The sequence below is a fragment of the Podarcis raffonei genome, chromosome 15, assembly GCF_027172205.1.
Source record: "Podarcis raffonei isolate rPodRaf1 chromosome 15, rPodRaf1.pri, whole genome shotgun sequence".
Lineage (NCBI taxonomy): Eukaryota > Metazoa > Chordata > Lepidosauria > Squamata > Lacertidae > Podarcis > Podarcis raffonei.
In genome coordinates this window covers 37794332-37820875 of record NC_070616.1, presented here as the reverse complement: position 1 = coordinate 37820875, position 26544 = coordinate 37794332, and the positions used below count along the sequence as shown (strand labels likewise).

The 26544-nt window shown below is 42.9% G+C and overlaps 1 protein-coding gene across 1 annotated transcript; it reads right to left on the bottom strand.

The window, feature by feature from the left end:
- Positions 1-989: 989 nt before the first annotated feature.
- On the bottom strand, positions 990-26544 carry ATP6V1B2 (ATPase H+ transporting V1 subunit B2). The gene is made up of 14 exons (XM_053366608.1): positions 26391-26544; positions 16005-16060; positions 14870-14968; positions 14235-14328; positions 14023-14100; positions 13357-13496; positions 11607-11708; positions 10449-10546; positions 7884-8007; positions 6725-6875; positions 5285-5367; positions 4323-4427; positions 3802-3931; positions 990-2753 (listed from the first exon to the last, which is right to left on the bottom strand). The coding sequence occupies exons 1-14, from the start codon at positions 26512-26514 to the stop codon at positions 2611-2613; spliced, it is 1527 nt and encodes a 508-aa protein (XP_053222583.1). The 5' UTR covers positions 26515-26544; the 3' UTR covers positions 990-2610.

Here is a 26544-nt window from a genome sequence, read left to right as displayed (position 1 = left end):
AAGCTAACCACCCATGATCTAAACACAAATAAAACAAGATTCTTGCTTCTGAAGTTTTTTTACAAAAATATTGCAGCTTCAGCATATTACCAGCTGCTTCTGGAAAATCTCCATGACCGAATGAGAGGAGTCCTGGGCCATTGCACACATGTATGGCTCAGCTTCCTTTATTCTGTGCTGGACTACCGCCTCGTCATTCTATAAGGCAAGTTACATGCACTAAGTTTTGACGATGAGTCTCTCCTTTAAGACTTTTCTTGCAATCTGCATCTGGGGCTGTATGTGGCTAATTTCAGCTCTCTGGCTAATGTGAAATTGCATTTATTTTTACTTTTTCTCGGTAGTGGTGCCTGCCTGTGGAATGCCCTCTCATCAGATGTCAAACAGATATACAACTATTAGAAGACATCTAAAGACAGTCCTGTATAGAAAAGTTTTCAATTTTTGATGTTTTAAGCCTAAGGTGTTTTTATGTTTTGTTGGAAGCCACCCAGAGCGGCTGGGGCAACCCAGTCAGATGAACAGGATATAAATATTTCTATAAAACTAAATTATTACTGATTAATGTACAAATGTCCTACAGCTTTACTGATCAGAGTGCCATAGCCTACACATCTGCTGAAGGCACATTTCAGACTCCAAGTAGGCTATGTGAGTTGTGCCTCTTTCTCTCTACGGTATTTAAGTGCATTATCAAAGTAACTTGGCAGCTGAAACAAGTCATCCAAGGTGGCAGCAGATCGAAATAACCTCCAAAGTCAGGGAGGGTGAATTATCAATGGCAGTCATCCAACTTTGAAGTTGGCTGGCAAGATACACCTACTGAGCCAAAGATCATCCCTGGGGCGCTACCCAGGAGATCCTTTTCCAGAATTGTGCATTCCAAGCTTCTGGGCATAGAACGCTCCCTTGAGGAATCTGCTAAGAGGAGCTTGTGATGAACCCCCAGAGAAATCAAGAATCAACCACTTCTTAAGCAGAGAACAGAGTCTCATTTTGTTTACATTTATTGTTCATGTTTAACTTATTCAGATATCACAGTTTTCTACATTAAAATATTTCATGCTATCTCCCCATCCCCACGATTTCCCCTCCTCTGTCCAGAGAAAAATAGAATTGACACAACTTTGATGGAATGCGCTAGAGTAAAGAAAAGGCTACTGCACCCAGGTTACAGAGCACACAGACCAAAAAACAGTACAAGAAAGATCTGCATAGGAAAGCGCGTTGGGAGGGCTGCATGGTGGGTGGGGAAGACGCTGGAACCACCACAGTCTACGCAGCCTGAGCCACAAGAAACCCTTGACCAACTCCCAGCCGTGATCTAGGACGTTGCCAACAGTTTGCGATCTGGGTCGCTGAAGCTGGGGTGTAGAATAGCCTGGAAAGCAAAATCAAGGAGAAGACACAAAGATCCTGTTTGCCTCCGGGCATCGAAATCCATTCCATTTAAGCATTTGACCGCCACTGACATACACATTGAGCATCAAGCTGTTTTTCCCCCAGTGTACGATGGCTAGCCAACTTCACGATCGGAAGGCGGTTTAAAAACAAACCCAAGGTCGGTTCAGAACCCAGTGTCATCCAAAGGACTGCTTAATAACAGAATTTAAAATACCCTCCCTTCGCACATTTGATTTGCCATTACCCTTCCCTACCTTATTGGGTAATGTTTGATGAGACAAGTTAAATCGGAGGGTCCATCGCTTTCAAGGGATGAGGTTATATTCTGTGATGCGCAGTCTGAAAGTGCTGGGATATCTTCTCAATGGCATTATGAAGGCTGACACTGCTCAGGATAAATTTCCATTTGCTATGGGCTCAGCCACTTTACCAGCTGGGTTCTCCAGTCGCAATGATTCTGCAGTTCAGGGTTGGGTAGGTAGAGGCAGGATCCCTATTCAGTTTCGTATTATGTCCACCTCTACACAAAGTGGCGGTGGAGACAGTGAAACAGGCAGGTTAGACTGGCGGAACAAGCAAGTGGACCTCGTGCCAAGTTCTTGGAAGAGGTAGGAACCTTGTACCTGTTACTGGGCAAGCACCAGGGTGTGCAAACATTGCAATGTCATTGCTGCGTAATTTTCTCAGCCATAATTGAAGCTAGAGGTGATTTGTGGGTTTGACCTGCCACCACTCTGCTCTGGTGTGTGTGCCTCTCTCATGCCCCCTGTGCCTCTGCTACACAACAGGACAAAGGGTGGTGGAACTTTTGACTGGGCAAAGGCAGTCTGGGCTAAGGAGAAGAGGACTTCCTTAACTTTTATTCAACTACACCTCCCATGTGACTTTATTACTTTTCTCACAGTGCAATGGGTAGAAAACTCCAGCCTTAAGGATTTTCTTCCTCCAAGGCTGCCTAAATTAAAAAAAATTATTCCAGTAAACCAAATAAGAGTCGCGAAAGAACATTTCCCCCTCTATAAATGTAAACAATTCAAGATCCTAGTGCTTGAGAGAAGGGGTGCATTTTAAACTCTGTTATCAGCTTAACACATCAGGAACACTGGCACAAATATGTCACTTATTCTTGGTTTAATTACAGGGATGACAAGTAAACACCAACACAAGGGAAGAAAACCCAGCGTTTCATGGAAGGTGAAGGTGCAGCTAGTGCTTTGCTGTGGAATCTCGGGGATAAAACTCTGCCAAGGTGCTCTGAGGGATTCTCTTCAGCATCTCCTTGGGGAAGATACGTAGCAGCTGCCAGCCGATGTCCAACGTCTCGTAAACAGTGCGGTTTTCGTAGGCCCCTGAAAGAATAAACACTGGCATGGTTACACACTGGTACGGACCCTCTCCCTCATAGTACTAGAACTTGGAATGCTCCAATGGCAATGAATGTGGGAAGATTCAGGACGGGCAAAATGAAGTACTTTTTCAGGTGGCACGTAGTTAAACTTCGGAGTTCACACTCGCGAGAGGTAATGATGACCACCAACTGGGATAGCTTTAAAAGAGGATTCATGGCAGATAATGCCATGAAGCTTTTTAATGTGTAATGTTGTATTGTGTTTTTATGTATGTTGGAAGCCTCCCAGAGTGGCTGGGGCAACCCGGTCAAATAGGCGGGATACAAATAAAATTATTATTATTATTATTTATTACTACTACTACTACTATACTACTACTATTATTAATCTACTTCCACTCTCAAGAAACAGTATGCCTTTTAATATGCTGGGGATTGCAAGTGGGGAGAATGCTGTTCTGCTCGAATCCTGCTTGGAGGTTTCCTATAGACATCTGTTTGGCCACAATGAGAACAGGATGTTGGACTAGATGGGCCTTTGGCCTGATCCAACAGGACTCTTCTTAAATTCTCATGTAGGCAAAGGACCCCCCCCCCCGGGAGGTTAAGTCCAGTTTTTATGACAGTAAGGTAGCTTTTCCCTCTGAGGGCGATGCACAGGGCAAAGGTGTGGCTGGGTTCTCCAGCGCACACTGGAACTAAACAAAAGAGGGATGTAGCTATAATGGAGCAAGGAAACCTGGAGAAGGCCTGCTTCCGCATTCCTATAGCTATCCTATAAACAGCTCAGATGGAAGCATCAGAGGAAGGGAGAAAGGCTGAGGGTTCTCCGCTCAAAGAGCTTAATAAGAATGCCAGAAAACCAACAGGTTGCACCTAAACTCTGGGGCTTTCGACTCTGGAAACCTCGCAGGTTCTTTCTTTCCTTTTCTCCCCCACTGATGGCACAAGGAAAATCTAGTTGCCCTCTAAGAAGGGATTGGAACATGCTTCTGAGAGGTGAAGAAACAGTTATGCAACACTGAGCAACTGATGAATGGTATACCTACCCTGAGCAATGAAGTTCCTCTCAAATTTCTGCAGGAATTCAAGATAGAGAAGATCATCGGAAGTAAGCGCTTCCTCCCCTACAACAGCCTTCATGGCTTGGACATCCTTCCCAATGGCATAGCACGCATACTAGGGGGAAAGGAGAGTGTGGTCAGGGACAGGTAGCCAGGATATGATTGCCCAAGCACTAACAGATTTAACTTGTGGTCCAGCAGCTGATCTTGGACTGCAGCTCCTATCATGCCTGGTCATTGGTCATGCTGGCTGGGCTGGCAGATGGAGCCCAGCAACATCTGAAGGGCCACGTTCGTGCCCCCACCTCTTTAAAATTAGAAATCCTAAAAGAAACAACTTGAAGTTTCGTAATAGCTTGTCCACTATGTCACCCCCCACCTTCCAAGACATGTACAGTCATACCTTGGGTTACAGACGCTTCAGGTTGCGTTTTTTTGGGTTACGAATGCGCTGAAACCCAGAAGTACTGGAACGGGTTACTTAAAAGGGTAAGAGTCACACCTACCAGTTGGTTTGAAACCTCAGCGTGATCCTTCCTGGTCATCCCCTCTCCAATAGCAGATTTCATCAATCGAGACAAAGAGGGAAGTACGTTGATAGGTGGGTAAATCTGGAAGGAGAGACGTGAAAATTAAGAGCTGCAGCAGCTTGGGACAGGTTGTTGTGACATGACGTTAAATGGTTTGATTCAAAAATAATAGCATAGGAACAGAAAGCAGACATTTCCCTGCTTGCACTTCCCTGGCTTGTAATACAGTGGAACCTCGGTTGTCAAACGTAATCCGTTCTGGGAGACCATCCAACTTCCAAAACGTCCGACAACTGAGGCGAAATTTCAATGGGGAAAATTGGCAATTTCAATGGGGAATTTCAATTGGCAATTTCAATGGGGAAAATTGAAAAACACGCCTCGAAAGCCGTTCGGCTTCCGAAATGTTCGGCTTCCAAGATGCTCGAAAACCAATGTTCCACTGTATTATTAAAAAGAAATCCTTCCTCCCCAGCTTCATCAAGGAATACAGCTTTGAAGTAACACTTCCTTCAGAACAAATGTAGGCTTTAAATATCAGCTGGCAAATTGTTTTATGACTGTTTTACCTTATTTACCAGGTTCATTGCCTAGACAATTTTTATTAAGCTGTTTATAAATACTTAAAATAAAATAAACAACGGAAATATTTCAATGAAGTTAGGCACCAAATAGACATTTCTGGCGGTGCTAACAATACAATATTAATTACTAAACAACCTAGCTGAAACACTTTACCATAATGCCTGTGCCTTTAAGACAACCACAATTTTAGCTCTTGTAATCAAGTCTCAGGGGCACCCTGATAATAAGAGGCAGTCAGCATTGTATGACAATTGCTGTTAAAACTGCCTGTCTCAAGAAGTACAGAGGAGTAGAAGGGCATGACACTTCATCACGAAGACACCCTGAAGATAATCTCAAGATAGCATACTGACCTGTCTGTTGTGCAGCTGCCTGTCTACATAGATCTGGCCTTCAGTAATGTATCCCGTCAAGTCAGGGATGGGGTGGGTAATGTCTGAAAAACAAGTTACATTTATTTATTTGCTTATTTCATATAATTTACATACCACTAGGCTGTAAAAAAATAAATCCTCAAAGTGTTTTAGACTATAACATGAGGAAAAAATACCATACACTAAAACATACAAGAAGTTAAAATACTAAAACAGATTAAAATTCACACCAGCTTTTCTAAGCAACTTGTGCTTTCAGATTTCTTTTAGCTGCTGCAGGCAATGTATCATGATGCTGTAATGATCAAGACTTGACCCAGCAGGAAGACTGATTTTATCTCAGCAGCGTGGGTAACAGAATCATCTAAGGTCTTTGAGAATAGGGATTTTTGTGGTATTTGGGGGAAATGTAGCAAGTATGGATTTTGTCTGTAGAAGTACAAACAGGAGGAAGCAGAGGAGGAAAATACTCAGACTCTAATCTGGAAAATGAAAGCTGAGGGAAAAGAAACCATTGGCTACTGGAGGAAGAAAAACTCTCTCTTCTTGCCCTATGGCAGGCATGGCCAAACTTGGCCCTCCAGCTGTTTTGGGACTACAACTCCCATCATCCCTAGCTTACAGGGTCAGGGATGATGGGAACTGTAGTCCCAAAACAGCTGGAGGGCCAAGTTTGGCTATGCCTGCCTTATGGGGATATGCAAACCTGGTCTCAATATGTGTCACTGGCTTGGTTTACACAAAATGCTAAGCCAAACCTTGGCTTAATGGGACTGCAGAGATTTGCAGGATCGTGTAGTGATGCTTGTAGTTGCTTTGCTCTTCCATGACAATTTTTGCTTTGGCACTGAGCGAAGCCAAGGTTAGGAAAACATGCAAAGTCAGACCTTAGCTTAGCTCACCATGGCAGCAAAAAGGACCATGGAGGAGCAACGTGGCTGCAAGCTCCTGTGCAGGAGTCCACATATCTGCATGGCCTCACTAAGCCAAAGTTTGGCATGGTGTAGAGTGCAAACCAGGCATGCAATGGGGGTAATACATTGAACTTTCACAACCTTCTCATTGCTGTTTTTAAAAAATCCATCAATCAAGAAGATGCCAAGAAATGCCTGATGTTTCTGTCTCTCTCCAAATATTTTTGCAGAGGGCTTGCTTCTCGCTCCACATTTGCTGGAGGGGAAGTCTAAGAACTTTGTGATTTGGAGGAAAATTGGGAGAAGTTTCTTTCCTTCTCCCACAATTCTTGCAGGTCAGAAGACTCTTCAGGTTTTCCTCCAGCCATCTAGCAATGACAGAAGCCTTATGCATTTGCCAAGTGAGTGGCGATAGAACGGGTGCTGAGGAAAAGCAGAGCTTCACCTGGTATCTGTGGACTAGATGGAAACAATATGGTAGGAGCAATTTAAGACAAGGACTCACCATCATTGGGCATGGTGAGAATAGGAATTTGAGTAATGGACCCATTCCTGCCTTCCACTCGCCCAGCTCGTTCATAGATTGTGGCCAGATCAGTGTACATGTAACCAGGAAAGCCACGCCGGCCTGGTACTTCTTCCCTGGCTGCCGAGACCTTTGGGGAATTAGAACAAAAGCAAAATGTTAGCAAAGTGTGGGCTTACCAGGAAAAGCTGCAAAATCAAATGGGAGGGGGGGAAAGGAAGCTCACGATCTGGCAGCATCAAAACTCCTTAAGTCCTTTTTGAAATGGGCTTCTGCTCTGCTGATCTGAGGACCACTGACAGCTTAACCCTTATCTCTCCATCCTCTCTGTCAAACTTGAGTCTATTAGGGCCTAGAGGCAGAGATCCACTTTTTTATGACCAGGCTATTGCCCTCCATATCATCCCTGACCATGGACCATGCTGGCTGGGGCTGAAAAGAGTTGTAGTCCAACAACAAATGGTCACAGGTTCTGTACCCTTGGGTTATGGGGTGAAGCATAATGTACATTGGGTACAATGCAAAGCACTGTATAATAGCTTGCAGCAGCAACAAGCGCAGTCTGCAGTGATGAGTCTAAAGGGTGTGTTCAATTGAGGCACCGCAGAGTGAAAAATGTCTCATAAGAAGTAATGCACAGAAAACATGAGGAAGTGCCCCTTGATGAAAGATAATTTATTCCATTTTAAACTCAGAAACCCAGGTGTGCAAGTACATGAGCCAGTGTCAACTCCTGCCTAATCCCCCTCAATATTATAGACTGTCGGGAACAATGAAGATGAGTTTGGGGTAATATTTGAAAAGGTTATCAAAGGCTATTTTGAATTTTCAAAGCATCTCTGCATTAATGTCCTAGTAGAGGACCCAAAACACATGCATATTGGAACATTCAAAAGTAATCATTATTCAATAAGAATCATAAACAGCAGGTTCTGCAAGCACCTCACAAGTGATCAAAAGCCCAGTAACTCAGTATCCTCCTTCTCCAGGTTTGGTTAACTTATTCTGGAGCTATTCATGAGCTTCCATGGCATCCAAGGTGCGATTCAAGCTTCCCTAATTAATGAATTTCAGCCTTTTGACAAAGTACTTGCATGCAAGGCAAGGACTGGTCTGCTGAATACAGTAAATAAAGTACCTCTCTCAGCGCCTCTGCATAGGAGCTCATATCCGTCAGAATAACCAATACATGCTTTTCACACTGATAAGCCAAGAACTCCGCTGTGGTTAGAGCAAGACGAGGCGTGATTATGCGCTCAATGCTGAAAAAGAGCAATGGGAGTCCAATTAATGTGGATGCAGAATGGGAAGTGATACTCGAGAAAGCCTAATGCCTACTTCTGAGAAAGAGCAGTTCAGAAGGAGAAAGGTCTAGTGCAACAGTCAATATGCATAAGGAGTTGTTTAGTGGTTAAAGAGTTAGCAACATTTTCTACCATCCGTGGTACAGGGTTGGGGACCCTTTCTCAGCCCAAGGGCTGCATTCCCTTTGGAGCAACCTTCCAGGGGTCAGAGTTGGGTGGGACCAGAGGTATAAGTGGATGGGGCAACAAATATAATTTTTGCCTTTGTACAGTAGAGCTAGTTACCACACACATTATTATACCCCTCGCCATCCTCTATGAAGCAAGAAGCAATTGTCCACGTTAAAGGGCATATTCCAGTCTAGCAAAAACATTTAAGGGGGTTCATGGTTGGAGAGAGACTGACGTGCCAGACAGACAGACAGACAGGCTTGGAGGAATGCATTTGGCTCCTGGGCCTGAGGTTCCTTTCCCCCAAATATCAAGAGAGTGATACTGAAAGTACAAGCTACAAGCAATGAATCAGAGCTTTCCAAATCTGATCAGATGTGCTTTCATAGCTGGGTGGCCGGAAGCAGCTGGCTGTGACTGAAGGCCTGATTGGGCAATAGTCTTTGAGTGATGGCTTTCCATTTGACAGGAAGCAAATAAAGTCCCGTTCCATCCCTCTTACTTCCTAATGTCAGACACCACCAGGCGTCCTTGTGTGTATAAGGCATACACACATAAAATTAGTAGGTCAGAATGAAAACAATCCAGAAATCAACAAGGCAATCTTAGCCTACATGTGTTGCATTTTAATGTGTACACTCAACTCAAATGTTATGCTGAATTGAGATAGGTTGATCCATCCAACCCTGGCCTATTTCCCCCCTATACTCGTTTCATACCTGCACAAAGCCTGCTCCATCTCATTATCCTATTTGTGAGTTTTTTCTTGTCTTAAAATCCATCTGTTTAAATAAAGTACTTACGAGGTGGTCCAAGGGCTGCCTCTTTCTTACTTTAACTTTTTTAAGTTTCCTAAAGCAGCTGATGCCTCCTGCTGGCCATGAGGTTCAAAAAAAGCAGTTTCGAAATGCTTCCAGGAAGCAACTTTGCATCTTTTCCAGAGGCACTTATGGAGGCAGCCATCTTCTTCTTGAGGGATGACTCATTATGATGTACAGCTGCTTTGTGGGAGTATTTCAAAATAGTTGGGGGTGTTTTTTTGTGTGTTTTTTTTACTGTGTGGCCATGAAGGAAATGTTAGCTGTCCCAAGTAGCATGTTAGTGAAATAAAAAACAGCCCTCAGACCACTCTGTAAGTACAGTACACACCCCTATAAAGATTCATTGATTATGTGGCTTAATCCACAAATCTATGTTCTGATCCACACATGGGACTGTGGGGGTGAAATAGCTAGATTCGCTCCGAAATGTGAAGCAAACCCGAATCTTCCCCCATTCTTAGGATAGACACACCAGGTGGGCAGGAAAAGGTGGCAAAGAAGAATGCAACCTGCTTTCCACATTTTTTTTAATATGCAGGAGTAGCAGCTTTGGTTGCCAACTGACAGCACTGGGGGCAGCTTCCTATTACAGGTCTCTATTTCAATTGAAAATATAAATGGAACAGGTGATGACATTCCAAAAAAGGCACTCAATATTTTTCTGTATGCAACCGCTGCAGCTAGAATAAAATAAAATAAAAAATGGAAAGAATAAAAACCCAAATAAAATAAAAAAATGGAAAGAAAAGATACCCACAAAGGAAATTTGGCAGAACAAACTGATAGAATACATAGAATTAGTAACCATGACCGTGAAACTAAAGGAATAAGGATGAGTTGAAGAGTGGAGGTGTTTTGGAGATTATCTTAGAAGGTATAATATACAATTTAACCTACAAGTAGTTTAACCTACAACTACTCCTACAAGTAGGAGTTAACGTATGAGCAGCAGAAAAAATTAAAAGAGGAAGACTTGAAATGATAATGGGAGAAATTATCAGGATATGCAGCAGATCAAGATTCCTCTAGAATGCCACAGAGAGATGGATTGGGAAGTCTTAGGAAAAGAGATAAGTGGTGGATACTGTACAAAAGCTGTTAAAATTGCATAAATTAAAGTTTTAAAAAGAAAAATATAAATGGATTAAGCGTTTTGAGTGCCATGTTACAGCCATCTTCCATTCTGTCCTAGATGTATATGAGAGACTTGGATGTTTTTTGAGAAGCGAAGCTCATTGTGGCAGAGAAATTTGTTTTCTTAGATGTTTACCATTTTGCCAAACTTCTATCCAACTTTGCACAATAGCCTTTCAATATAGTCTTTGGAAGAAGCAGACAAGTTTCTCCAATTCTCGGTTCCCTACATTTCCTCCAGCTGTATATAAAGTCACATTTTTTTTGACTTACGTTGGATCATTGGCCAAGTTCAGGAACAGACACACATTGTCCATGGAGCCATTTTCTTCAAAGTCAGATTTGAAGAATCGAGCTGTTTCCATGTTCACCTACAGCAAAGCATCAACATTAGGTCAGTTGCAAAGCCAAGTATTATTTAGACCCAATTTATGAAAGTTTCTAAAATGTTGACAGCATAAAAATGGATGGGTTTCTCCAGTTCTGACTGTTGCTTATCCTTAACTAAGGATGCACATGCTGTATATTCTCATATTTGCCTCTTCAATCTGTCAAAGCGATATAAAGCCAATGTGTTGTCAAGCAGTGGAGGGTGGCTCCTACTTCACGCTTTGATGGATAAGACAAAGTTAACACAGCCGATTTAGCACCAACAGATGAGATTATTTCTGCTTTCAAGTTGCTAGGTGGCCATCTGGAGACATACAATGTTCTTTAAAAGCAGAGATAGTCCTCTCAATGTTGCTGGACTCATAACTTTCACCATCCTCTGACCACTGGCCATGCTAACTGGGGCTGAAAGGTGCTGGAGTCCAACTAAGGGAGCCAATGCTACACTTTGTACTTCTCCACCCTACCCGTTTTTCCTTCCCTTGCTTTTTTGCTCACCTTCCCTGCTCAATAGTGGTGAAAGAGGGAGCAGGCAGAAGAGCCAAGGAAAGCGAGAACTGAAGGAGCTGCAGCTCACATTTAAAACTGGAAGTTTCAAAGGGGAAGCACATGTCCTCAGGTTGTTATAATATAAAGCATCTGCCGGAAATCCCTAAGAACAATTCTTTGGTCCATGACCAAAGCATAGAAGTGAAAACACTACTTTGCAGAGGAAATACTATGGCAATCCCTTTAAGAGATCATTTCTCAATGGGATGTCAGCTTTCCCATCGGAACCAAGGTCTCAACTCTTAAAGTGTACCCTGGCTAAGCTCTTCTATACATGTGAACAAGGAATCCTGTTGCAGCTAGTCTGGGGACCAAAATTAGAGGTTTTTGAGATGAATAGATACTGTGTACTCTGTTTCATAGATGCCAATTCCATAGCACATTAACAGCTCATGCAGAATTGTTTACATAAAAGTACCTCCAACTTGGGTGGCAAAGATGGTGACAGATAATGAACTGGAACACTCAGTTTGTATGCATTTAGCTACTTACTCCCATAGCAGCAAATACAATGGCAAAATTATCTTCACTGTAGTCCATCACATCTTTGGATTTCTTCACCAAGCCTGCCTGGCGACAGATCTGAGCTGCTATCTGAAAAAGGATGTTTCAGAGTTACCCATGTTTTCAATGTACAAGGCTTTAATTTCTAGGAAGATTTCCAAGGGACAAGAGAAGGGGACTTGAGAGTCTGCTTTATCATATATGAACTATAAGAACAAAACACAGGGCAGTATCCAAAGCACTTGTTGCATTAGCACAAGGATTTACATGTGCCCAAGGGAACTTCCTCCACTTACCGCACATGCGCCTTGCACGCCCATCTTTTCTGGAGGGGTTGGAACCCCCTAAATAGATTTAGGGGTGCACAGAGAGCGACCACTGCACATGCACTAATCTTTGTGCTAACAGAACAGGTTGCTTAGTGCTTGATTGGATACCACCAAAAGAATGCTAAACACAATGGTTAGTGTACAGGATGTACTCAAATACGTAGGGTGGTTTGTTAAGATGCCTGCCAAGCAGGAAAATGTGTTCATAAGAGATGCAAATATCATTGGGGGGGGGGGGAGATAAAAAAAACTATCAAAACATTACTAAATCCAACCCATTTTTTAAAAAAATCTTATTCGGTTCATTTTTTTTCATTCTGTAAGCTGCCAAGCATTATAGGGCAGCCTGTAAATAATGTAAATATATTTTTCTGTTTCAGGTATGCCCAAGGTATATAAGTAAGCTGCATTGAATAGAGTCCATTTGGTCCATCTAACTTAGTACAGTCTGCACTTACTAGTAGCAGCTTTCTAGAGTTTCAGACAGGGATCTCCCCCAGTGAGCAAGGTCATTCATATTTCAGAAGCATTTATATCCCCTTATTTAGCCAATAAGACCTCAAGAGCCTCAGACTTAGAATCTAAGAGGCATGGCCCATTCATGCATGCACAGTAGGCCACATCTGCCAATGTTTCATCCCCAGGGCAATAAAAACTATCAGGAGCATGAAAACCAGGGAGAAGGAGCAAGGATTGTGGTATAGCATCTGAGTGCATCATTAAGTGGCACCAGAAGGTATTTGTTTCCTCCAAAATATTAGTCCAATTCAAATATTACACAGAGCACATATATTAATTTAAGATTATTCTGCAGCACAGGGTATATCCGGAATCCCCCACCCTCTGCAGACCATTAGCACTCTTTGCACTGTTTGAATTTGGGTGTTCCAGAGGCCAGCCAGGGCTTTGACAGGAGCGCCAATCATATCAGCTATCTGGAAACCCTTTGGATCCATCAGCCTCTGAGGGCAGACTATCTTAATAGGTCCCCCGCCTCTGCAGAGGAGAAAAAGTGCTGAAAGCTTAATCTCAGCAGGAAGTGATCTAGCCATGACAAGGGACTGGTTTCAATATCCCCACTCTTCCTGATCACCCTCTTCCTGTCCATTTCTGTGCCACCTATAATATAAAAAACTCTAAGCCGTATAAAAAAACCAAAAGCTGCAGTAGACCACTATGCCATTTTAGAATGCGTGGTGGTTTTTTTTTTGGGGGGGTGTCATTGGGTTGTTGTTTTCATTTTGATTCTGTATTTTGTGGTTTTATTTTCTGATTTTATTCTATGAACCGCCCTGCGGGTATATGAGACCTGCGGGTATATGAGACCTGCGGGTATAGGGCGGTACAGTATATAAATTCAGTAACAACAACAAAAAAACCTGAGCATTAAGTCCTGCTAAAACACCTACCTCATTGTGGGGCAACCCAGCAGCAGAGAAAATAGGAATTTTCTGTCCTCTGGCAATGCTGTTCATGCCATCTATAGCAGAAATGCCAGTCTGAATCATCTCTTCTGGGTAGATTCGACACTGAGGATTAATTGGTTGACCTATTTCATTTTGACAGGGGGGAAAACATCATTTTCAACCTGCATTTTCCAAGAAGTTAGATTCAAGTTTCAGTAACGAATATTAAATCCAGTGTTCCACTCCTAAGTTCTGAGACTTGCACACTGGAAGGAAACTTTCTCAATGTTCTATTTACAATAAGGTTTTCTTTAAACAACTTTGCTATTTCTGACATTTAATCTAACATGGTGTGCAATATTAAGGGTTCAGCATGACCTGAGGGCAACATACTATTTATGTGCTATGAATGAGTGTGTTTCTGGAGCCCTCTACTGCCAATGCTGATCCTAAACAAGGAGAGCTTTGGGAAACTCATTCTGGTTTTCTGCAAACAAAATCATCATCTGAGAAGCAAGCAGTTACTTAAACTCCTGTCTGTACAATGGGTAATCACTAAACTGTTTTGTATTTATGCTGACTAGCACCTTTCAAACACTAAGCTGACAGTACATCTCTCTGAGAAATTAAAGGACAAACCTTATGTTAGCAATGTTATGGTAAACATACCCATGATATCAAGGTAATCTTCAGCCAAGACCATAGGGCCTCTGTCTATGGGCTTTCCTGATCCGTTAAACACTCGCCCTGCAGAGTAAAGAAGAAGAGAACATTTGTCCCTGTTACCAGGAGACCAACTATATTAACAGTATAGCTATCAGTGTACTTGGAAGCTGGCCAAGGACTAGTGATCAATCCAAGAAAAAGGATCTTGTACTTACCAAGCATATCTTCAGATACTGGGGTTCGAAGGATATCCCCAGTAAATTCACATGAGGTTCTCTTAGCATCAATACCTGAAGTTCCTTCAAAAACCTAAAAAAGAGAGGCAAATATTTTAGTATTTCATATTTTGGGCTTAATCTCACTGCTTCAATTTGCATGGACAAGCTCTGCAAGTAAATGAGTAGGTAGGCAAAATAGACTTTTTGATGAAACAATGCGCAGACAACACACTGGATCATAAACAAATGTTACAATTGGTTGTCTCATAACTTGCTTCTTTGTTCCAGCAACCAATTTCTATTAATTCTTAAAGTCTTAAAAAGAGGTGACAAACAGCCATTTATTTATTTTTAATACAAAGAAAGTGCAAAAGCAAAAGTATGGTTATCTGGCGCTAGAGTTTGAAAAGCATTTTAAAAGCATGAATACTAAAGCAACACATAAAACAAATGGGATTTTTTGCAGTAACTTACCTGGGAATTAAAAAGCCTTCTGGCCACTGGCTTCCAAATAAAATATTATGTGCAACTTGCAGACACAGGGCAACCCTTCCAAGACCAGCCATTCTCTCCAAGAATAGATACACAGGAAATAACATCAATTCCATCAAGCAGGTCACCCCACCATTTACCTGAACTACTGCTTTGGATCCACTGACTTCCAGCACCTGCCCGCTTCTCTTTGTTCCATCCGGTAGTGTCAAGTGCACAATCTCTGCATACCTAGGGAACTAAGTGACAAGTTAGGAGGTCAGGAGGCTTCCATCAGGAAAAGAACTGATCTACATTAAAGACTCAAATCAAGAACAGTGAGAAAGCACAGATGCCAGCCTCCTGGCCAAATTCAGAAATTATAGACAGGTGTATGTTAATGTTGCTTTTCACAACTTAATCGGACACATTCATTCAGACCGGAACACAGCCAGCCTTTTGCTACTGATTTGTCAGTCATAGAGGTGGCTTGTTTGCACCACCCCAGTTGTAACAGCATTATTCAAAGCCTAACAAGCAGTACTGTCTAACCTTCTTTCTCTTCCATGACATACAGGGCACACTTACTTAATTTTACCCTGAAAATGGTATAGGTTTTTATATGCCTCCACAACTCCAGTGAGAACAGAAGATCCATATAATGCTGCTCAAGGTGTACATGTGTGTACATGTTTCAGAGGAAACCTTCCTCTATGGCAAGCCCTCTCTGTGATCTTCCACAGCACATGTAGACTGAATAGGAGGACAGGTGTAGAAGCTGACATAGCAGCGCTGATAGCTCCTGCTGTGCTCCCACAGGGTCTCTGCACCAGTTGGATAACTGGCTGGGAAGAGCCAAGTGGGGCAAATTTTACTTTAACAAAGACTTTTAAACATGGATTTTAGCCATTAATTCCTATCATGCAATGAAGCAGGACACAACCCAAAATTATTGTTGATAATTTCAAGGGTTTTGCTTGGATGCAAGAATGTTGCAATATTTTGATTCCAAAGTAATTTTTAAAAATCCACATTACATTTTGAGTTTGCTTAAGCCACAACCACTCACTGCAATGGTATTACCAAAATGGGAAATTCAACAAGCATCGTTGAGAGAAACCATTTGTTGCCTCGATACTTTATTACGAAAATACTCTCTGCAGCGGGAAGACTCAACTGCCCTTATGCAAACCCTGAAGGAAGGATCATTCCCATTTTAGGTTGCCAGGAGAATCTGCAGAATGCCAGTCACAACAAGGCCTTTTTACGGAAACACTCACAAAAAGACAATGTTACCTTCACTTGATCCAAGATTACTAGTGGTCCATTGACTCCAGATACTGTCTTATATGCTGAAAAACAACCAGAGAGAGGTATTTTTAAAGACAACTTAGTAAATTTCTGATTCGACACATTCTGACAGAAGTCATTGTGCATGGTTTTGCAATTATAAAGGCAGCAAGAATATCAAGACATTCTCTGCTCAACATGCTAGTGTGATCCTTTACGCTATTGCTTGAGAGGCTGCCTTTGGGAGACAAAGTGCAACCACCTGGGGAATGTGTTGTGTTTAAAGGAATGTCACTTGTCCAGGAGTACTAAGTGTTGCAACATGGCTAAGAAGGCCAAAGGGCCCCCTCATTTTACCACTTCCGTGTGCTGCTACACCATTCACCCATTACAGTGGTACCTTGGTTTACAAACTTAATTCGTTCCAGAAGTCCGTTCTTAAACCAAAGCGTTCTTAAACCAAGGCATGCTTTCCCATAGCAGTGGGGGACTCAATTTACAAATGGAACACACTCAACAGGAAGCGGAACATGTTCTGCTTCCAAGGCAAAGTTCACAAACCGAAACACCTACTTCCAGGTTTGCAGCGTTCTTAATCCAAGTTGTTCATAAACTAAGCTGTTCTTAAACCAAGGTACCACTGTACTGTATCCATTACTAGCTAGCCAACTGCTGAAGCTGGTAACTAATTCTTTTTAAATTCAGGAGATGGGGTTGTTGGCAAGACTAGACAATAATTTCAAGTCCCAGATGCCTGAATCACATTTCCAGACACACACAATTTATCCAGCTCTGGTTATAATGAGACCTTATTAATTATCCTTTTCATTACACACCCTGTTTAGTGTTCAGTTTGGGGAGAGCTATGCAGTGGGTAAGATCCTGAAACACACTGCAGTAGCCAACAGTGTAGGAAGGCACCAAACCTTCAGCTAAGCAAGTGGGCATCAGGACAATTCAAGGTACAAAGCTATGAATGTTATGCTATTCTGCTGAAACCTGCACAAATATCTTCCTTTGGGGGAAAAACCTTTTAAGCGAACAGCACAATGCATGTAGAGAAGCTTACAGCAGGCCTTGTTTGTTTTGCACTGTGCTGTGATGCCAAAGAAGACATCTCATACTGACACAAGAGCCGAGATCCATAATAATCTTGGGGGCAGGATCTCTGGCACACAGAATGTTAATTCAGCAATGCCAAGTGCCCTCAGAGTCATCCATTAGTTGAACTCTACAAGCTTAAATTTCCTTCAGCCAATGGCTAGGAAACACAATCCTATCTACACTGCCTTGAGGTATCTGCACCATCTCAAGTGCTTGGAAAGAAAACTGACTGACAGCATGGAGCTGTGTAAGAGTCTTGCTGCAGGGTTAAGCAGCTCTGCAGAGTGCTGGATCAACCGACACACGTTTTCAAGAACTCTTGCCACTCCAGTTAGTTAACTATTATGGTTCTGAACACTGGCAATAACCTGCTTGTTGTGCTCAACTCAACACATTCTACTCTTAATTAGGAAAATGTGTAACGAAGTTGCATTTCAACCAATATTAGTTGAAATTGAAAGAGGGGGCAGGCAGCAACAGAAGCAAGATTCCCAAGCAAACTCACTCTATCCTTGACCTGGCCCCATACTTCTGGCAAAGGAGAGCTTCCTGTCCACTTTTATTGTTGTTTCGTCAACTCTAGCGCCATTTCCCCCAACCAAAAAGGTGGATGCTTCATTCTCTTCCCTGCCTTTCCAAGCCATTAGGAGAAGAGGGTTTAAAGCCTAGCTAATGCAGTCGTACATGGGAGTACAGTCATACCTCGGGATGAATATGCTTTGGGTTAGCCAAATTTGGGTTGCGCTCCGCGGCGACTCGGAAGTAATGGAGTGCGTTACTTCTGGGTTTTGCCCCGCGTGCATGCGCAAACCGTCAAAATGACATCACGTGCATGCGCTGAAACTTGACCCGTGCACACGCAGACACGGGTTACGTTCACTTCGGAATGCAAACGGGGCTCCGGAACAGATCCTGTTCGCATCCCGAGGTACCACTGTACATGAAACTGCTTCAGGCCATTTGTCCACATACGCCAGCACCACCTTACCGATGCAAGTTGGAGAAGTTCTCCAAGGGGTATTTCCCACCCCTGCTAGCCTAGACCCTTTAACTAGATGTGTGAGGGACTAAACATGGAGCTCTTGCACGCCAAGCTTACACTCTACCAGTGAGATGGGTGGCCCTTTGCTAGCAGAAGCTGGAACTGGGGACAGAGCAGCTCTATAATAAGGCTAGAAACATAAGAGGGGCAGGTGCCAAGGAGTTGCAGAAGCAGATGTTATGGCAACCAAAGCCAATTCTAAGTTCTGCACTCTGTTTCTGCCCACCTCTGGTTTATATGTGCATAAAAGACTTGGAGTTTTTGAGATCCATTTTGTTTTTTAATAGAAGAATGAACACCAATTGGAGCTAGGTGCAAAACTGGGGCGGCGGAGGAGACAGTGGTAAATAGAGTATTAAGGAATAAGGTGCCTCCCGCATACATGCATGGCCTATTTGTTTTCAGTATCAGAACTTTACTTACAGTCCTGCCACACAAAAACCCAGTCCTGATTCCATCACCCAATGTTTTCCTCACCTCAGCTCCCTAATTTAGAAGGGGGGGGGGGAGCAAGAGACATATTGCAAGGAAATATATTTTTGCAGCTGTCAGGAGTTAAGATTGGAGTGCCTTCTCAATCTTTTATTTTATTATTCACTCGGAGTTTGTGTGTGCTATGGGGTGTACAAAGGCTTTGTACAAAACCAAGCCAAATCAGGGTGCTTTGGAATGTCTGGGGGCTTAACAGAAGTGATGTAGGATCTCTCTGAAGCCTAATCTGAAGTGGGGAAGCCTCACCCCAAAAATCTCACAGTACTCTGTTGCTAAAATGCATACTGTGTGTGTGTGTTCTGTTAACTAATATGTGCAATGTCTCTCTCTCTCTCTCTCTCTCTCTCTCTCACACACACACACACACACACATGACCTTCTCTATCATAGCACTAATATTTTGGAACACTGATATTTTGGCTAAGGACGTTCACCTGGACACACTGCTGCTCACTTCTTGGTATGCTGCTAAAACCCATCTCTTCTGATAGCAATTTTAGATGCTGCCTTTTTAACTGCACGTCATCACTGCTGTTTTTAGTCTGTTGCAACTGTGCTGTAATTTTTAGTTTTGTTGTAATTTTCATAAATGTGTTTCTTTCTGAGGGGTTTTGCTAAAAGTATTAACCACCCCAAGTACAGTATATTTTTAATGCTTAAGACTGTGCAGATATGAGATATGGGTGGCGGAAAGGACCTGACAGTGAACAATAAGATTTATTTATTTTTCATCACTGCCCTTCCAAACAGCATACTTCTCCCCAAGTGTGTCAAATGCTTCAGTCTCACATGATCTGCAAATAGAAGTGTTTTAGTGAGACAGAAGGCTTTATCAGGCTCACACGGCAGCGGAGTAATCATTAATCACACAGGGAAGGGATGAGCAAGTCAGATTATTTCTAGAACAGGATAATCAACTAATACATCTAGAACTGAAATCCCATGTACCTGGGAGTTAAATCCATTAAATATAGTAGGACTTGGAAATAAGTCTTTCAGAAATATACACAACATTCTGCTGCATGGTTACAAACCACTCAGGCATAAGCTTCCTTGAATTCAATGAGACTTGCTTCTGAGTACATATGCAAGGGGCAAGACTCTCAACCAGGTTTGAGTTTTGAGTTTTCCCAACAGTACCCAGAAGGGCAGGTGTGTTATGGTGCTAGTTGGCTTATAGCAAACACGAGGGAATATCTTGCAGCCCCTTAGAAACCAGGATTTATTGGTTGTGGCCAAGAGTCCACCAGATACACAAAGCGTCATCCAGGAAGAGAAAGTGTTGAGGAATCCAAACCCCTCTCCCTTCCACTGCTTATTTTAATGGTAATCTTCACTGAAATGAAAATACTAAGTGTTGAACATTTTTACACACACATAAAATATGTTATGTTTTTTGTTCAAGGTTTCAAACATGTTTTATATATGTTCAGTTTTAAAACTTTAGAAGCAATGTTTCAATACTTCGATTCTGATTAAAGTTACCATTAAAATTATGCCTTAGGGAATGTTCTTTTCTTTGTGTTGGCTACATTATGAATTAGCAGGGCATAACCTGGGTGGTGGTGAAACAGCAGTACGGTTTTGTTCATTGCAAGTATGTCAGTATATGGTAGCTGTTATGTCAACACTGAGATATTTACACTGTTAGTAAGTGGTAACAAAGTCTATTGATATACAATAACAACTTTCCTGTAACTCAAAAAAAGATTACTTTGAAGATACTCGAGATAAGCTCCTTTGCATTATAACAACAGAAGATCAAACAAGAGAATCATCCCCATTTAGTCAAAGATACACTAAGAAATTTTTCCAAGTACCTGTCCCAATACTGAAAAATAATCTGTTGGGAGTCTTACAAACTGAGTGTATTTCAGAAGTGTCTCAAGGAGAGAACATCGGGACCATTTTTTGGAATCTATTTGTTTTAATTTGCCTTATTTTGTGCATGCTTTTCAGGTTACTTTTCAGCTCAGACTAAAATGTAACTATCACCTAAAAATGTGTTGTTCACCTTTATCTTTGCTCAGCTATATGTAGAGAAAAATACAAAGGTAAGCAGATAAGAACTGCAGCTTTGAGCTCCTACTGCCCCCAGTTAAATGCTTCAAGTTGGATTAAAACACTGCTTGCTTCTCGGCTCAGCTAACACAGCCATGAGTCTGGGGATCTCTTAACTCGTGACAGCCTCGTCAGCACTCAACCCCCTTCCCTGAGCAAAGAGCTTACTTCCTGTCATTTCTCCAAACAATCCAATTTCCTTGTTTTATAACTATCCGCAAGTTAGTTACCATCACACAAACAGCTTGGACAGCTGGCTCAAAGCCTATATTCTAAGACAGAAAAAGAGAAAGATTGCCTAAGAAGGCCCAGCCCTGACCGATGAGCCCCCAAATCTCACCCTCCCAACCAAAACCCCCCACCCATGTATTTGCAGAAAGAAGCATTATTAGCAGATTAAGAGACTTCTGCCACATCAGCTGAAAAGCCTTCATCACCATATGCAAGACTACATCCTGGTGACTTTTCTAGGTCTTCCTAGCACTGGGAAATCATCTAAGGAGAGAGGCAAAGTACTTTCTACATCCCCCAGCCCCCTTCCTTCACAGTGCCTGCTTCAGATCCCACTCCCCACAGCTGACATCCTCCTACTTGTCTATTTCCTTTTCTCTCTGGCAGAATACTTTTTAAAGCCTTCAGGATGCCTGTGTGATGAAGCTGGTGGCACTGAACCAGCTGCTGGGAGGACACAAATGGGAGGGCTCCCAACAGAAGAGACACCAGCCCTCATGTAGATGCGGAGAACAATGAAACCTCAATATAATCAAGTGGGCTTCCAGCAAGCTTCACTTACTTGTCCCTAGATAGCTTCCTCAGTCTTATTTCTGCACTAGAGAATAACAATACAGTATTGCAAGGAAAAGGTAGACCCCCAACAAGGAAAAAGACAACTAGCAATAATGGCAAGAAGCTAGAATGGAAAGCTGGAGGCGAAATGAAAGCGTTTTTGTTTTTCAGTAACTAGAGACTGGTTTATAGCATCTTCATGGAGACAAATTATTCCATCAGAAGCAATTCAAAAGTGTACAGGGGAAGGCTGGTCCCTTTTTGCTACTGTAGATATTACCAGAGTGACCACATGTACCACTGGCACAACAGAGGCTGTTTGTTCCTGCACCTTGTACAAGTCTGCAGAGTCCATGCAGCAAATCTCTGCTGCTGCAAGGTTGGATTTCCCCTTTCCATGAGTTTCGCAACCGTCACACATCCCCTGATTTACAGTAACCAGATCAGCATATGAACTTACATGTCCTGCTTTGAATATAAAAGACTACTGATTTTTTGAGAGAATAACCAAGATTTTTGCATGCCTACCATTGGGACGATTATCCACCTTGTTTTATTTTGGGGAAGGGCCAGAACTCAGTAGCAGAGCAAAGGAAGATTTAAGGTCCAACACCTGGTAACCCCAGTTAAGAAAGTCATGGGGAAAGAGAATGGGAAAGGCTTCTATACAAGACCCTCAAATGTCCTTGCCAGCCAAAGCAGATAATAGTAGACACTGTGGCCAGATAAAAAGCTGCCCTATACCAGATCAGCCTATGTTGCTTCTGTCCTTCCCTCAGCATAAGTCGTCCATCAGGACAACTAAGAGAGTTTTTATACCAAAACAAAGCTGAAATGAATCAAATAATTAGTCTCTGCCTGAAGGTGCACTGCAATCACAAACACACATCCAAGAAAGCCATAGTCAAGGGCACACTCACATTCATTAACTCCTTGGACCATGCTGGTCAATCTGCTGCTCAATGCTTTGAGCCAAAAAGGACCCAAGGATCAAACACCCAGGACTTAGGCTACAGCTCTCCAAGCACCCTGTCATATCCTCATGCCGTAACAAGTTAAATCCATCCAATAAAACAGGACTAGATGGTGCTCTGGATATGTCCACAGACTGAAATATGATAACAAATTGTGATGAAAATGAGTAATTTAAACTCAAATAAGGTAGCAACTATCACAGCAGGCATCAGATAATTTTGTTGCTGTTGTTGATTATCAGATATTAGTATTTATGTCTTTTGGTAGGTCAGAAGGAGGCTCCAAGCAACAAGAAAGATGCCTTCCCAATGGCACAGAAACAAAGGGAATTGCTATACTGAGTCGGACCATTAGGCCATACAGCTCATTATTGTTGACACTGACTAGTAGCAGCTCTCCAGGATTTCAGACAGGATTCTCTCCCATCCCTACATCAAGATGTTCCAGGTTGCACACAAGGCAGATGCTATAGCACTGAGATATGGGTCTTCTGCTGTTATAGAAAGCTGCCTTAAGCTGCATCAGATCTTCAACCCACCTAGCTCAGTATTATCTATACTGACAGGCTGCAGTTCTCCAATGTTTCAAACTGGGGCCTCTCTTGGCCATACCTGGAGATGCCAGGACTTGAACCTGGGAATTTCTGCATGCAAATCAAATGCTTTACAACTGAGCTACTGCCCTTCCCTCACTGGCAGAATGAGAGAACAATAATGGCAGAAATGAGTTATTTCTTCACAATCCCCTGTATTTAGCTACATTTACAGATGCCCCTACTTGCATTCAAGCTGTCTCCCTACTGGCTTCATGGCCCCAAACTCTTGGCTAAACCAAGAAGGTGCTTAGGAGCAATTGTGTGTAATGTCAGTCATCTATGTGTCCCATAAAGCAACTGGGGCACTGAGAGATGTGCCAGCTTTTCTGAGTGATCTCAAGCATCCTTCAGATTCCATCAGCTTCTGAAGTGAGCCATTTTACTAGGTCTGCCACCTCTATACAGAGGGAAGTCACTATTGTTTTAAAATTCACCAGGAAGTTATCCAACTATGACAAAGGAGTCATATGTATTTCACCCTCCCTCCAACGACTGAGAAGTGTGGTTTGGACAAACCCCCAAGAGAGCTTCACAGCTAAGATGAGGGGCAAGTCACACACATCCTTATTTTTAGGGCCACAAACATGAGGTTATCAGGAAGTACTGGGAACCGTAAGAAGGGAGAATGTGGTTGCACTGAGGTCCTGCTTGTGAGGTTCCCATTGTCATCCGGTTGGCCACTGTGAGAACTAGACAGGCCTTTGGTCTGATCCAGCATGGCTCTTCTTAAGTGAGCACCTCCAGGCAGACCTGCACTTCCTGTGGCCTTTAGAGGAGATTTGAATGTGGGTTTCTCATATCCTAACTCAATCTTGTAAAGGGAAAGGGAAAGGGACCCCTGACCGTTAGTTAGGTCCAGTCACGGACGACTCTGGGGTTGCGGCGCTCATCTTGCTTTACTGGCCAAGGGTACCTCTTGAGAAAGTTTGTTTTAATCATTTTCAAATTGCGCAGTTTCCAAGACAGTAATTTAGAGACTAAATCAAAGCTTTAATTACTGGGGTTATCAAAAGGAGTTTTTTCAGCTCATTATCATACATATAACACTGCTTAGAAATGTCTTAAATCAATAATATTTACATAGAAAGATTATATAGGAAAGCAGCCTTATAGTTGCTGCAGTTTTCCAAGGATCTTTTAACTATTAAGACAATTGCATAGGACAGTCATGTGCTGTGGCCCAAGATAGCTTTTTACTACGACCGATGACCTTTGATATGTTACAATCTACTGATTTAAACAAACATTTATCAGTGAGATGTACATATTCTCTGCTTCCTCCTTGGGTACTCAGACCCAATACTAGGACCGGTAACCTCACATAATTAACAGCAGTATTTTGATTTAAAGTGCCACAAGAATTTAAAGTTGTCATGTGACAAAACATAGCTATTTAACATTTCAATTTCTACACCAGCAGCTCTTAAGTTAGTCCTTATTTCTGGAAGCAGTGCCTTCCTGAGATGCATATCTACTTAACACTTCTATCCCTACTAACTCAGGTGTCAATAAATCAACATAACAAAGGCTTTGCGTGAGCTATTCACACATGGCAAAAAGATAACACTTATCCCCAAAGCATTTTCCACTGTATTGTTAGAGCTAGACATCCCATAATGCAAAAGCCATCTTGCCTCCATCTGCTGCTACACATGATTCTGCAGTGTACCACATGACCTTGAGATTTAGGCTGAGCAGATTAGTCAACCTACAGAATGTTTCACAACCACCTACTTTCATTTCCCATTTAAAGACAATCCACAATGGCCTTGCTTGGGGATTTTTGTTATCTTAAAAGAGAGGGGCTTCTAGCAACTTCATGGGAATAGAATACAGTATAAACAGAGTCCACCATCTGTCCTTTATGTGGTCTCTCTTGTATACCAAGAGGCACCAATCAGCACAGCCAACGAAGTAGCCAAGCAATGAGACTGCATTGTGAAATTTTGCCCTTTCATAAAAAGAGTTTCCTGCACTAACTGGCTGGAAGGGAGAGCACCTGCCATTTTTATTTTTATTTTAAAAATAAAGGTTACCTAATTCAGGTTGCAGTTCTGAACAGATTGACTGGGGGTAAGCTCCACTGAACTCAACCCACGATAACATCCTGAGTGAACATACCCAGAAGTGAAGTTTTATCACTTAAGCCTCATTTAACTCAATGGGACTTACTTCTGAGTAGACATGGCTAGGACTGTGCTGTCAGTTGTCCAGAGGCTTATATTCACACACCTAAAAAAACCCAGTGGGAGATGAATTTCAATACAATCCCTCTTGTCTCCCAGCTCAGGAAGCATTTATTTGATGCCACTACTCTACCGTGCCCCAATGCAGAACCAATATGGCAGATGCTGCAGTTACACTGACATGCAGTTAAATCCTAAGCATGTCTACTTAGAAGTAGATCCCACTGTGCTCATTGGGGCTTATTTCTAGGTAAGTGGACCACAGCCTGTAGGATTGCAGAGCACCCAACTTACAAGTCGCACAAATCACTCTTAAGAGACATGATGACAGCAAAGCAGCTGTGCCCACTGCTTGCCCCCCACGAAAAGTGCAAACCTAGGAAGAATAGATGTGGCACACTGTGGACAGAGAACGGAACATTCGCAAATTGGGAAATGCTTCGGATAGGGTGGGGAAGAAGGGAAAGAAGAAGAGAAGGGAGGAATGAGAAGAAGAATGCATTAGAGGTGGGCCACAGGCCTTGGACCTTGGACCCCAAAGAGGAAAAAATAAGGAGCAACCACTAGAGGAAAAAAGCTGAAGGGCAGCCGAGGAGGGAGAAGAGAAGGATTATTTATCTGCATTTATTTTTAGACACGTTATTCCTTGGGGCAGCGCCTTGTCCTCTCCACTGAGGGTGCAAAACAGTAAAAAGGAACATACTGTATTAATATAAATGATAATGCTGTTAGTCATCCCTTCCCATCACTGCTGCAGCCACTAGCCGGGGTCAACCATAGGAGGGGCTACATAAACCCAGCTCCCGTCAAAGGCCACCTTCTACACAACACGACGGCTCTTTCTGTTTGCTAGGATTTGGGAGGAGGAATAAAATTTGTATTATTTGGGTGCGTTGGGGGTTTTTTGGCCAGGGAGGGAGGACGGGACACTGTTGAGCAATCCACAGAAAAACAAGGCAGCAATAATGACCGCGATTCCGATTGTTCTGTTCTCTGAAAGCTGCAGGACCGAATTTCTTAAAGAATAATATTATTTCTCTCCTCCCACCCCCCGGATAATCCCCCGCAGGGAGTCCGAGGAAGCGGGCAGGTGAGGCGGGAGGGGGGGTCCCCTTTCCCCGCCCCGCCTGCCTCCCGGCGCCGCTACTCACTGAGGCGGGGCTGGGAGAGGTAGTCGCGGGTGACGGCGGCCGCCTGCTCCCGCGACGCCCCTCCGCCGCTCAGCTCGGACACGGCTCCGTTCACCATCCCCCGAACGGCCCGCAGCGCCGCCATCTTGTCGCCGTCTGGGCTGCGGCGCCACTG

What these genes read in the sequence shown, in the direction of transcription:
- ATP6V1B2 (XM_053366608.1), bottom strand. Translation starts at nt 26,514, where the DNA reads ATGGCGGCGCTGCGGGCCGTTCGGGGGATGGTGAACGGAGCCGTGTCC. An exon ending in CCTCTCCCAGCCCCGCCTCA is followed by an intron (nt 16,061 to 26,390) that starts GTGAGTAGCGGC and finishes GTTGTTTTTCAG; the next exon opens with CATATAAGACAGTATCTGGA. An exon ending in TTGTATTTGCTGCTATGGGA is followed by an intron (nt 10,547 to 11,606) that starts GTAAGTAGCTAA and finishes GCTTTGCTGTAG; the next exon opens with GTGAACATGGAAACAGCTCG.